General features: G+C 33.6%; 1 protein-coding gene across 1 annotated transcript; it reads left to right on the top strand.

The window, feature by feature from the left end:
* The first annotated feature begins 698 nt into the window (after nt 1-698).
* LOC148939252 (uncharacterized) lies at nt 699-12210 on the top strand. The gene is made up of 4 exons (XM_089106827.1): nt 699-888; nt 6109-6188; nt 8428-8640; nt 11889-12210. Exons 1-4 carry the CDS (start codon nt 699-701, stop codon nt 12177-12179), a joined length of 774 nt encoding a protein of 257 aa, XP_088962953.1. The 3' UTR covers nt 12180-12210.
* The last annotated feature ends 1707 nt before the right edge of the window (nt 12211-13917 follow it).

The raw sequence follows: 13917 nt of genomic DNA, 5'->3' as shown, positions 1-13917 counted from the left end.
CAAAAGAAAGTGATGGGAAAGGGAATATTGAAGATTGGTACTTGCAACATCCATATAATCCATAATGCTTTCTTGAACGGTCTTCAGGTGTTTGGAGAAGAAAGTTCCAACTTTGTTGTTCTTGTGCATTCATTTTTTGACAGCTGTCCTGCATGTTGTGAAGACTATCAAAAGTGCCAAAAGAAAGTGGGGGTGCCAGAGAATGCTTTCATGAAGCATGTCCCAAACCAATGATTGGATGTGCCTAGCTAGAACCATGCAGCAGTGGCTGGCAATCTTAGATTACTTCCTGAATTTTCAGCCAAGAGAGAAAAAACTGAAGAATCTTCTGTCCACTCCCAAATTTCTGAAGATTGTGGCTTATATCAAAAGTATGACAATGAAGGCCCAACTCAAGTTTGTTCTAGCCTCAGCAGAACTGTTCCTGGGTTTCACCCAACTGTTTCAGAAAGAAGAACCTCTCATTCGTGATCTGCACTCAAAGATCAAATGACTAGTTTTGACACTTTGCAGATGGGTCTTTACTCCAGATTTCGTGACCAAGACTGAACATTTCTCACCAGAAATGTTGAACTATGAAATGTTTTCTATGTCAATGTGCGAAAATATTTTATTGCAGGTTTTTGCCATATTTTGAACAAATTTCCTCTGGATAAGGATGGTCTTTAGAGGCTTTACGCTATTTGAGTCCAATCAACATGAAGGATTCAAGAAGCATTGCAGACACAGCGGTTGTGGTACGCAATATTGCAATTGGAAAAAGCTCAGACGTTGCCCAGGCTGACTGGCTGCTTTTGCAAACAGAAACTGGACCCCGTGAGGACATTACTCAAATTGATCATTTCTGGAGCCATTATTTTGGTCTGGTGAATGAGCGCAGGACAGCAAGTACCCAGAACTTACCAAGCTTCTGGAAAACCAGAACTGTTTGTTATTGCAAAAGAGCTGTTTAATCTTGCATGTTCCACATGGTCTTGGTATCAACAATATCTGGATGAAAAGAATAGAAAAAAGAAGAGCCATCCGAGAAGGAGAAAGCAGCTTTTGAAGAGGACAACAAGAGGAAGTTGCTGGAGGTTCATGACAAAAAATACAGAAATAGAAGACTGGAAAGCAAAAGGAAAAAACTTAGAGCATCAGATCAAGAAAAGAGAACAGTAGCAGATACTCTACTTCAGGAAGTGACTGACAGAATGAAGAAGCCTGCCGAGTCCAAGAGTTCCATAGACATTGCCCTAGCTGTTTCTTTGATAGAAGGAGCTGTGAAGTCCAGAACAAGTGAAAGAGAGCAGATGGTGGAATCTGCAAGAATGGAGCAGTCTCTTGCAAAGAGAAAAACTTACCTCATATCAAAATTGATACCCCAGAAGCAACAAGAGTGGTTTCAAGTATTTTACCTGTATCAGTCAATCATTGGCATAGCATGTGTGTCCCTTTTTTTTACTGTTTTTTACTATTTGTACAGTTTATATTTGAAAAAAAAAAAAAAGATGTAGAAACTCAGGAAATTACAAATTTATGTGACCAGGCATCCCTTGACATCTACTACAGATCTGATCCTGAGGACTTCCGAATACTATATTTGGCTTATATTTGGGCCCAGGAAATCCTATACAAATAGGACAGAGCCTATAATTTGAAACAAACTGACTTGTCTAAACCCTGCTTTGTAACTTTCCAACAATTATAGAATGATCAAAAGCAATGATGTCTAAAAAATAGTTGCAACTTGGTAACCTTTATCAAGAGCTTGATTTATGCAGCTAGTTAAATATGCTATTCCCTGTTCTTTATTCATTTCTTTCCTAAAACCAAACTGATTAAGGTGTAATATATTGAATTTCTCAAGATTTGCATAAAGTCTATTATTAATTAACTTTTCAATTATACAACTTAATAGTGGCAAAACTGAAATGGGTCTATAATTTGACTCACTAGTCCTCTTGCCTCCCTTAAATAATGGAATCACATCTGCTGTCTTAAAACAATCAGGAAATATACTAGCTTTAAAGCAAGAATTAATCAATCCCACAAAATCTTCCAAGATTGTTGGTAGAACTATATTTTATTACCTTTAGATTTAATTTATCACCTCCTGCTGAACTTGACTTCTTACTACAAACAATATTATCCACCTCAGTACAATTTGTTGGCCTTAAGTAAAGTGAAACATCAATACCTGGTGGTAAAAACTCTCAAAATTTATATCCACTGGCAGCTGAATATTTGATGATAGGTCTGACCAAATATTTCAAAAATATTCACAAACTACTATCTTCTCCATCTTTAATAACATAAGACTTACCATCTTGGGGGTCACCCTTTTAATAACTTGCCATGGTTTCTTAGGGGAACCTTCAATTTCTTCAAACTTAGAATTATAATAATTTTGCTTTGCAGCTCTTAAAACACTATTTAAAATATTTCTATACTTTTTGTAAACTGAAATAGATTCTTCACTTTTTTCAATATGCATACACTTAAAAAAATTGATGACAAATGCAAAGGATTAAATTCTTATTTATCCATGGTTTTCTTGGAGCATCTTTACAACTTAATGATGTCAACTTACAAGTACAACACTTCTCAAAAAGAATTTTTAGCTGCTGATACCAAAGACCCATTTTTTGATTAGGGTCTTCACTGCTCTTAAGAATAGTAGACCAGACAAACTGTAGAAACCATGACTTAAAACTAGAAAGTGTTTTAGTATTTATAATAATTGAGGGCTCATTTTGTTTTCCTGCACCCATTAGGTGTGGTTTGGACACACTCAGTGAATAGGACCCAAAAACAGCATTATGATCAGATACATCATTTACAAGGATATGTGGTTGCCAAGCTTTATGGTTAGAAAAAATATTATCTATAAGGGATATATCAGTTCTAGCTATGCACATAGGTATATTAATTCCTGGAAATAGTCCAAAAGCCCAAAGACTATTCTTAAAACCCAAAACCTGTGGATCAGCAATCTCAACAAATCCCATTCAATCAACATTAAAATCTACAGCAAGGAAACACAGGTTTGTATTAATTGGTAGAGACATCAAACACACGTGGAATTCTCTAAATGTTGAAAACACAGATTTATAACATATTGCCACTAATATACTAGAATTTTGATTCAATAATTCAATGACCAAATTTTCAAAACTCATTTCTCTATAAACACAAAGATCATCCTTATTTTGGCATGGCAAATTTTTACTCACATATGCTCCTAGTCCCCCTCTCTCAATGCTTGTAGATTATATAATCTGCATAACCCTTTTTCATAGCAAGGATAAGAGATAAAGGTATTACCTTCAAGGGTCCATAAAGGACTTCAAGTTGAATTTCCAAATAAAACAACTATTATATTCAGAAGGAGTATAAAAAAGGCATCAAGTGGTATATTCGTTTTATTTGTAGGTCAGTAAAGTAAACTGCTCCAAATTTACCCACATTTGTTTATCAACAATTGTTGATCAATAGAATTTTTTGCAAGAACAGAAGTTGTTACTATTGAGGAAATAAATGTCAATATTTTCAAAACCATTTGAACATTGTTTTACTATTTTCAATTAAACTCATGTTTACTCCTATAATTTTTTTGTTTGTGAACCTTTTTGGGGGAAAAGCGATAGGTAATTCAAAAGAAAGGGCCTTAATATGTCTTATTTTAGGCAACATAGCAAGTTAACTATATGTACATAACCTTTATGACAAATTAATTTTTTTTTTCTCTCTTTTAAATTGTAAAAAAAAAACATGATATCCAGCCTTAAAATATCCTGCTTGGATTTCTCAAAAAAAGGAAGAAAAGATAAACAACAATTTTAATTATAGGTTGTTTTCATCCACATTGTTGAATAACAGAACCTATTTTGGTCACTAGAACACAGTGAACACTAGAACACAACAATGACTTGCAAGAACAGATTGTTGATCAACAATGTTGCCAGAAAAAGCCTTTAGACAAAAAGGGTTACTTTTAGATTGTTAATTTATGTCCATTCTTATGATTTCGTTCATGTTATTGGCAGTTCATCCCCAGCCCATTAATATCCTCATATAGCCCTGGGCTATAGAAATAAAAACTAACCAAAAATATGGAATTTTCACTATAATATGCAGCAAGTATTTATGAATCAAATTTCCTTGGTTTTTCCTAATTTTTATCTGTCTTGATTCAGTTTTCATCAGTTATATTAGCTTTTTAAACGTAGCCTATGGATATGAGACTATTAGTGGAGGTCATGGGATGAATTGTAAAAAATGCAAGCAAATTATAAAAAATAAACATAAAATTAGCAATCTAAAATAGTCTATCTTTTTGTTTGGCATGTCTACTATTCTAGACCTCTACCAAATAATTTTTTTTTAATATTAAATGTCTAAGAAAACAGTAGAACTAAAAGATCAGCTCAACATATGCTAAATTCTACTTTTTTTCCTTGTGATGTTTATAGTCATGTTTGTGACATTCCCCCCCCCCCCCTAATAATCCCAGGTTTAGGGTAAGGTACACAGTTGTCAGACAGCTAATCACCACTTTAACAGTCAAATTGCTTAGAAGTTTCTAATATACTAGGCTCTCTAGAAATTTGACTTTTTCAAAATTAATTTGGCAATATTTTCTCAATAAGAATATGACAAGCTTATCAGCTAGTGATTAAGTATCAGCCAATCCCAACTAAACAAGGCTGTATATATTGTGTCCTGCATCAGGAGCCTCTTGTGCATATTTAGGAAAAACATATTTCAATTTAGATATATGTCCTAGTACTAGGGGTCTTACCCTGTAAACAAAATTAAGATTAAAAGTGGTGAAGTTCTTATTTTACAATACAAGAAGTATCAATTAATTACAAAAACATCTTTCTTTCTATTTTCATCCACATTCTTAAATAATAAAATTTTTCTGTTTCAATTTTTCTTCTGTTTTTGAGCATGTTTTTCAGTCAATCTGAAAAAAAGCAATTTAACAATGAACTAATATTTGCCATTTATACCTTGGAATTGCCAACAAGAATAGCCAACATAGTAAAAAATAAACAATTACCTTAGTTTGATCCTTGGTTTTGGGCTAGTGTGTCATCCTTGGACTGATTAATGTCAGGAGTATAAAGTCAAGTTGCTTCTAATAAAGAAGTGGGTGCAATTGCTCTGATACCACAGAATGTTGCATCTGGCATAAGCCCTTTATTAGGATTGTATAAAAATGATGTCATTTCACTTGTTGATAGATAAGTCTATCATTCATCTGTCCATACGTCATTCCTAGGGAGGAACTAAGGCCATAGAACTAGTCATAGAACTAAGGGATGACAGATTGGATTGATTTTGGGTTGATTTGTGATGGACAGTGTCCACTGGACTTGTATACAAAATGGGGGACTGAATTTGTTTCGACTTACTGGCAAACAAGTGATACAAAAGGCTGTATCCATGAAGTTTTAAACCCCCCTTTTCTCCGAATTTTGGTCCCGCTTGTAAAAACTTTACAAAATTCATATAAAAATGTTTTTGATATGTTAAAAAAATTTACCCCCCCCCCCCACACACACCCAAGAAAAAATCGGTATATGCACTTGTTGACACGTTTCAGATACCAAAATAATTTTTACCAAAGAAATTATTATTGTTTCTATACTTTTTTTCAAATTTGCTATGGAATGTCAAGACATTGGTCTCCAAAATAGATTTTCCAAATCAAGATAATCTCTGCAGTTCTAGGAGCCCTTGGACCAGGGAAGCAAAATTTCCTTTTCTGAATAAAAGCATTGAACTATATTTGTAATAACTGAACTTAATACATTTAAATAGTAAAATAAAATCCTATAATAGCATATTTTCGAAAAAATCGCTGAATTTCCTGCTTTGGCATCACTCTTTATGTAGTACTAATGTTTTGTGCATATTTAGACCAGCCAACTGCTGCCTGAACTCAAGTAAAGAAACATCTTGAGATGTTAGAAAGATGAAAGCTGGAAGTTGCAAAAGACTGCTTCTCTGTAGCCTAAGCACTAAGCATGGATTCATGGTGAAAGACTGATCAATTTATTCTTGTCTATATTTGATGCATAATTTCTATTCTGCCTTTATAATTTTCTTCTGTTTCAGGAAGAGGAGGTGGAGGTAGAGGATTCAGAGGTGGTGGTGGTGGTTATGGAGGAGGCTATGACCAAGGGCCTCCAGAAACTGTAAGTAAATAATTTAATTAGGTAAATTATTTTTCTTTAAGTTGAAAAAGATTTTCTTTTAGTTGAAGTTTAAATCCTTTGAAAGAAGGGATCAGAGGATTATTGTGAAGGGGTAGGGGAGTGACAATAGAAAAAAGTGCGCTTTTTACCACTGTTTTGAGAGAAGAAGGAGGGGTTTTAAAATAACCAGGATACATCTCCTTTTACACTGGTTTTATATTGGGGAACCTATTGCCTCTGACTGGTTTGGGATAGTTGTGGCTACTGTAATTTACAGTGGCTTTACTATTGTTGATATCTACAGTCTCTACTCGTCTTTTGTGGAAATGATATATATTTCTCTGCAATATAAATACAAACAACAGGTCAAAGAATAGGGATTTTTTTTTGTAAGACAGTGGAACTCAAACCTCAAATATGACCTTTAAAACTAAGTTCTTTTAAAAACAGCCCAAAATCCTCATTTCTACAAAGTTCAATGAATCCTCACTTCAGCAAAGTCCTGTTTGAATTCTGTTGAAGTAAGGATTTTGGAACTGTTAAAAAAAAAAAAAAAAAATAAAGGTCGTATTTTAATGTGTTTCTTTTTATATTTATTCATTTGTGTTTTAATGAGGACAGCCCTTGGATATAGCATCAAAATATTCATTTGAGGTTTGAGTTCCACGGTCTTGCAAACAATATATTGTTTTACTTATTGTTTGAGTTTATGATTGAAAGGTAGTGTGGTTTTTGTTGCTATTTATTTCTCTGCACTGAACCAGTGGCGCCAATTCATGAAAAGGTTGGGGGGGGGCAAATTTTTTCAATGAAAATAAAGAAAAAAGATATTTTTCAATGAAAATACCAAAAATAGTATTATTTTTTTTTAAATCCGGGGTAACAAATGCCTTCTGCCTCCCTCAGTTGGTGTAATTGCAATGAACTGTGCAGATTCACAAAGTCTTTAGATATCAAAACAAATACTTGTTTTATTGTAATTCCTGAAGGATCAAGTTCTTCCGAAAAATTTGCATAATTGAATTTCTCTATTGCTATACTTTATAACCGCGATCGTGGAGCAGATATTTGAGCAATAGAAGGGTTTTGAGTCGAAAAGATTGGCCTCTTTTTTGGCTGCGTAGGCAGATATAGGTGATTTCACTTTTTGACTTGATACACACATAATTGAAATACTTAAATTTTTTTCATGGTTTTTGGCATATCAGATGGATTGAATCAGACGCTGTTGCATGGATTATATCTTTCCCTTGGCTAAAAACCCAAAATTCTTGTAAATGATTTTAATTACTTCTACCCAACAAATGCTGCTTTGGGTTAAGTTTTGAATCTGCGGTTTTGCCACTTCTCAGGAAGGATCTGCTTCATTCATAATTCCATGTTGTTTTGATTACAACAAATTATAGCCATCCATGTTTTTTTATACCTTCATTTTTCAATAAGTTTTTGTCTTACCTTTCTTAGCAGGACACTAAAATAATTAGGAAGTGTTAACTGATAGTCCTTTAAGGTTTATGTTTCCTGTGTCAGTTTTGGTATGCTCTTTTTCTGCTCTTCTACAGTTTAATACATCCATGAGAGAAGAAATTTTTTTCTATAGCTGAGATTCAGTTCTATCCATTTACCAAACTAATTTTTTAAAATTGGGTATGTATAGTTCTTTTAGATTAAAAACAGTTGAAATTTCTTTCAGAATCGTTGAAAAAAAGAGACAATTTTCTTATGTGCATTTAAATTCTTCTTTTCTAGATGCTTTCTAAAGAAAAAGTATTGGCAATATCATTATTCTGGGTTGGTGAGTGGATAGATTTGATATTAATGAATTTAATAAGATAAACATAGATCCACAATAAGTAGGGAATTTGTATGTGTCTCAAAGTAAGTTAATAATCCATTCTGGGTTTTTAATATAATCCATATATTGATTTACAACCATTAAAATTGAAATTTTTTATGATATGTTTCAAAGCCAAAACATTTAATCTATCTTGCAAAATTTGACAACACTGCTTATTAATTTTTTGCAACTCTTTTGTAATAAAATTTTGAATGATGTCTTTTTAGGTTGTGCCTATGGGTCACTTTTTGCACCCATGCGAGAATGACATAGTTGTCAAATGTACAATATGATATGTTTCAAAGCCAAAACATTTACTCTATCTTGCAAAATTTGACAACACTGCTTATTAATTTTTTGCAACTCTTTTGTAATAAAATTTTGAATGATGTCTTTTTTTAGGTTGTGCCTATGGGTCACTTTTTGCACCCATGCGAGAATGACATAGTTGTCAAATGTACAATTGAAGATGTACCTTATTTCAATGCACCCATATTCCTAGAAAACAAACAGCAGGTTGGAAAGGTAGATGAAATTTTTGGAACACTTAGGGATTATTATGTGTCGGTTAAATTGAGTGAAGACGTCAAAGCCAAGTCTTTCAAAGACGAAAAGGTAGGTTCCATTAATATCCTTAATAATTTATGTTATTTATTCTTAATTTATTATTTAATTGTTTGATCCTCAATTATTTCCTTAATTTTTCGTTAGTTCTGCTTGAATCCTTATATTGCACATGATGCTATTTTGGCAACGACCAGGGGTTACTATGCTGAAAACTTTCAAAAAGGAGCTGAAACTAGCATATCTAGCTTTCAACAACAATCCACATACAGTAATTCAGTTGTATTTTATCCTTTCTCCTTATTACCACCTCGTCATCAAAGATTTTCGCCACGCTGTTCTTGGGTCCCCTTCAAGCCGGCTTCTGGGGATCAAATGGGACTACTCTGCTCAAAACTTTTAGTTGTTTCTTCAATTTTTCCTTCAGCCTCCCTTTGCCATTTTGGTTTTTAATAAAATAACATTCCTGATTCCATCTTAAAAAAAAACCTGTTATCTATAAATTTGTTATTGATGTAGGAACAATAGGAGATCTAAGGGATCAGAGTAGGTAAAAAAAAGAGTATTTAAGGCAACAGGGATGTCTATAAGTATTTATAAACGAATTAAACATGGCATAGCTTAAAATTCTTATTGAAAACAATTCTCAATAAGGCTAGTTTAATTTGGCCAAACCACCTAGAAAACAGCTATTCTGTAGACGAATAAAATTATACTGGAATTGAAGCTGATGATTGAAAGCTGATGTAGGTAGATTGCTGTTGAAAGCCTGATGTGCTAGTTTCGAGCTTAGTTTTCTAATTACAATGATGTAATGTATAATGTTGTTAAAATCAAATTTGTGTGAAGGTTGTTTAAGTATGTGTTTTTCAGCTAAACCGAACATTTTTTTAACCAAATTGTATTTAATTAACGCGCAAGATTTTGAGTTTTCGTGATGGATATGTTTGATCATTTTGGCTCTCTTGAAAGCCCTTTCAAAAAAAATTGTCTCAAGTATTCGAAGTTTGCTGTATTATCCTGTTTATAGTTTGCTTGCTGTGTTAACACATTTAGCTGAATTCAGAAACACTTCGTGTCTTTAAACCCTACTATTTACAAACCAAGAAAAAATAGATTGGATTATCCAATTTCCATTATTTTGAAAATCGAATTAACAAGTTAAATAATGTCCTAATCCAAACATACAAAGACAAATGCTAATAATCAGAGGCATCATGACTTTCAAAGACAAATCCCATTACTACTACTCCTACTACTAACAACTCACTGCAGCACCAAGCCACTCGAGGCCAACACAGCTACGCGCGCTTCTCCATCTCAATTTATTTATAGCCTCCCTCTTGAGACCCTCCCAAGAAGTTCCAATTTCGCTTAAATCCTTCCTTGCGGCTTTCTCCCACCCAATTCCGGAACGACCTGCTTTCCCTTTGGCCTTAGATGGTTTTCCCAAAAGACCAATCTTTGGGCGTCCTTCATCTCCAGAACGTGTCCTAGTCATCTCAACCTTTCTCTCATTATAGCCCAAAAAAGCAGATGACCCCATTTTTTCGTACAGCTTACTGTTTAGAATACGGTCATTCAGATGGATACTCAAAACAGTCTGTAGACAAATATCTAATAAATCTTCCTCCGTCTTTCGGAGCGCCCCGTGCACTTCAGAACCATACTTTGCCACTGTCATCACCGTAGCTTGTAATGTTCTAATCTTGAATCCATATTTCTTCCATTCTTTTTTCAGTTGTGAAAAAACTGCTGGGCCTTGGCTGTTCTACATATAATAGCTTCACTGCATCCACCATCTTTCCTAACAATACTACCCGGATAGGTGCATATCTCGGCTTGATCGATCTTCTTGTTACCCAACGTCACCGCTTCAACGTAATTTATTCCCAGTCAAAGCGACTTTGCCTTCTCAACATTAATTTTTTAAGCCTTTTTTTGCATCCTGAACTCTTAAAATCTTCCAAAAATAATTTGTTGGCTAACCTATTTATCTAGAACCCTTAAACATCTGCATAATCTAAGTCTAAGAGAGTTTTACCTTCCCATTTGGTTCTATGCTCCCCTATAGCCTTAGCTGTGTTCCTTAAGACAAAGTATTTAAAAATAATTCGTATAACTGGGAATAGAATACAACCCAGCCTAACTCCTGATTTAATACTAAACCAGCTACTAACATAATTTGCTACTTTAACTGCAGCAGTTTTGTTCTTATATACAGCCCTAATCACTTTTATATTTGTCTGGCATACCTACAAGGATAGGACCTTCGTTAAAGCTCTTCTATGGGCTGTATCAAACGCGCTCTCATAATCTATGAAGTTGATTACTAAAGGGGTATGATGTCTCTGGTACTTCTCAATTATTAATCTAAGAGTGAAAGTTGCAACTGAAACGTCGGTTCGACGCTGTATGCGTCAGCAATGGCCCTGGAAAATCTTTATCTCTTACCCTTTTATTATTGTATTCATTTTCTCAATAAATATGAATTATTTTATAAATCTTATGATTTTACTGATTATTATTATTTTTATCCATCCTATCCCTGGAATGGGTGTAAACTTTTTATACTTAAGGTTCAACTTTTGTTTGTTGCATTATTAGTGATTATTCTTCAAGTTGGAGAAATTTAGCCAAAGCTGGAGTTAATTTTTGTGGCGGGGGAGATGGATTTGACGTCGTTTTGGCATGCGGGGAATAAAGGCCCGAGAACTTGATTGATTTTGCTGTCAAAGAACTTGATTGCCAATGACAATGAAAAGTGAATGACAACACCACACACGTATATGCATTGAAAAAAGCACTTCAGAAACTATTTTGATTTCCTTTTTCGGGGGGGGGGGGATTTTGCCGTCAAAGCACTTGATTGTCAATGATAAATGAATGATAATATCACAGACGTAATTAAAGCGAAAGAATGTGTCACAGAAGAAGCTTCAAGCGGCTATTCGCTTTTAAACGGATGATGGATGGACTGTTTGATTTGTACCTTGGCATAACTGACGATTTAATTTTAATTCTTTGATTAATTTGGAAACCCATTGTATTTAATTTTTATTTTTCAATTCCCAATTTGCTTTCCCTGGTAAAAATCATTCTTATTTTATCTTTGAATATTTATTGGAATTCTTATTTTTTTTAGAGTTCCATTATTATATTACATTATTTTTTGTTGGTTAAAGTTTTCAAATAAACTAATGCGTTTGTTCTTTATTTTTTTCAATTTTATATGTTTTCTTTTTCCGTTTTAATTTTCCTGTAATCAATCTATTAATAATGTTGTTCTTTTTTTTTAGTTTTTCATTGACCCAGCCAAGTTGTTACCTCTTCAAAGATTCCTCCCTAGTGCTGGTGGTCGTGTGGCAAAACGTGGAGGTGGAAGAGGTGGCCCTGGAGGACGAGGAGGCAGAGGTGGATTTGGAGGAAGAGGAGGATTCGGTGGAAGAGGGGGATCTAGTGGGAGGGGTGGATTTGGTGGAAGAGGCGGTGGCGGATTTGGTGGAAGAGGTGGTGGTGGTGGGTTTGGTGGAAGGGGTGGTGGTGGCCGTGGTGGTTTTAGCAGAGGTGGATTCAGAGGAGGACGATAGAATTGTTTTGTTATACCTCGAAATAAATTTTTACCAGAGCTCAGCGTTTTACCTTTTTTGTGCGTTCTGAGAAGGAACTATTTTTCATATGAATTATACTATTAGGTAAGGATAGGACAACTTTATAGTAAATTAGATGCAAAATGTGGCTTGTGCTATCAAATATGTCAGTAGATCTGAATTTCAGCTCGTATGTGAAATTGTTTAATTCTTGGGAATTGTTTCGAAACGATTAATTAGTCCCTGAAAATTGATTAGAGACTTTTAACAAGAAAGAAATCTAATTCAGAAAAGGCTCCGGAATTTTTTGTAGTCTATGTGTCTGTGAATGGTTTGATGATGATTCAAATTTTGCCTCTAAAACTGAAGTAATCCCACGTTCCAATTTCGTTTGAATTATAAAGCTAGAGAGGTTAGAAATATTAAAGAAAGTTGAGAAAAAGTAAAATTAATTAAACGAAGTTTTGTGTCGCGATGTTTCCTCTTACTTACCGTTTGATACATGGAAAAAATTTAATTTCGTTTGAATCATAAAGCTAGAGAGGCTATAAATATTAAAGAAAGTAAAGTGAAAAGTAAAGAAAGTAGAGAGAATATAAAATTAATGAAATGAAGTTTTGTTTCAGGATATTTCCTCTTACTTAAGGTTTGATACCTAGAAACAATTTAATTTCGTTTGAATCATAAAGCTAGAGAGATTAGAAATATTAAAGAAAGTAAAGAAAGTAGAGAGAAAGTAAAATTAATAAAATGAAGTTCTTTTTCAGGATATTTCCTCTTACTTAACGTTTGATACATGGAAAAAATTTAAATTCGTTTGAATTATAAAGCTAGAGAGGTTAGAAACATTAAAGGGAAAAGTAAAGAAAGTAGAGAGAAAGTAAAATTAATGAAACGAAGTTTTATGTCGCGATGTTTCCTCTTACTTAACGTTTGATACATGGAAAAAATTTAATTTCGTTTGAATCATAAAGCTAGAGAGGTTGTAAATATTAAAGAAAGTAAAGGGAAAAGTAAAGAAAGTAGAGAGAAAGTAAAATTATTGAAATGAAGTTTTGTTTCAGGATATTTCCTCTTACTTTACGTTTGATACATGGAAAAAATTTAAATTCGTATGAATTATAAAGCTAGAGAGGTTGTAAATATTAAAGAAAGTAAAGGGAAAAGTAAAGAAAGTAGAGAGAAAGTAAAATTATTGAAATGAAGTTTTGTTTCAGGATATTTCCTCTTACTTAACGTTTGATACATGGAAAAAATGTCATTTCGTTTGAATCATAAAGCTAGAGAGGTTGTAAATATTAAAGAAAGTAAAGGGAAAAGTAAAGAAAGTAGAGAGAAAGTAAAATTATTGAAATGAAGTTTTGTTTCAGGATATTTCCTCTTACTTTACGTTTGATACATGGAAAAAATTTAAATTCGTATGAATTATAAAGCTAGAGAGGTTAGAAATAGTGAAGGGAAAAGTAAAGAAAGTAGAGAGAAAGTAAAATTAATGAGACGAAGTTTTGTGTCACGCTGTTTCCTCTTACTTAACGTTTGATACATGAAAATTTTCTTGCCGGTATTTATTCCTTGCTCGACATTTTTCTACCATTTGCCTCCTCGTTTCCACAGTCGTAATATATTTTTCTAAAGGGGATACAGCCCTCCCTAATGACTTAAGTAACCATTCTTATCTGCGATCTTCTTGGCTGTATAACACCTTCCTATGTCAACTTTTGTTCCATTCTTCTAATGC

The sequence above is a fragment of the Artemia sp. Qi Xiang Cuo genome, chromosome 21 (genome assembly GCF_049724085.1).
Source record: "Artemia sp. Qi Xiang Cuo chromosome 21, ASM4972408v1, whole genome shotgun sequence".
NCBI lineage: Eukaryota > Metazoa > Arthropoda > Branchiopoda > Anostraca > Artemiidae > Artemia > Artemia sp. Qi Xiang Cuo.
This window is presented reverse-complemented; position numbering and strand designations above follow the sequence as displayed.

Excerpts from the sequence above, each read along its gene's own strand:
- LOC148939252 (XM_089106827.1), top strand. The coding sequence starts at position 699 with ATGAAGGATTCAAGAAGCATTGCAGACACAGCGGTTGTGGTACGCAAT. Across the intron at positions 6,189-8,427 it reads ACCAAGGGCCTCCAGAAACT|GTTGTGCCTATGGGTCACTT; the intron begins GTAAGTAAATAA and ends GTCTTTTTTTAG. Across the intron at positions 8,641-11,888 it reads AGTCTTTCAAAGACGAAAAG|TTTTTCATTGACCCAGCCAA; the intron begins GTAGGTTCCATT and ends CTTTTTTTTTAG.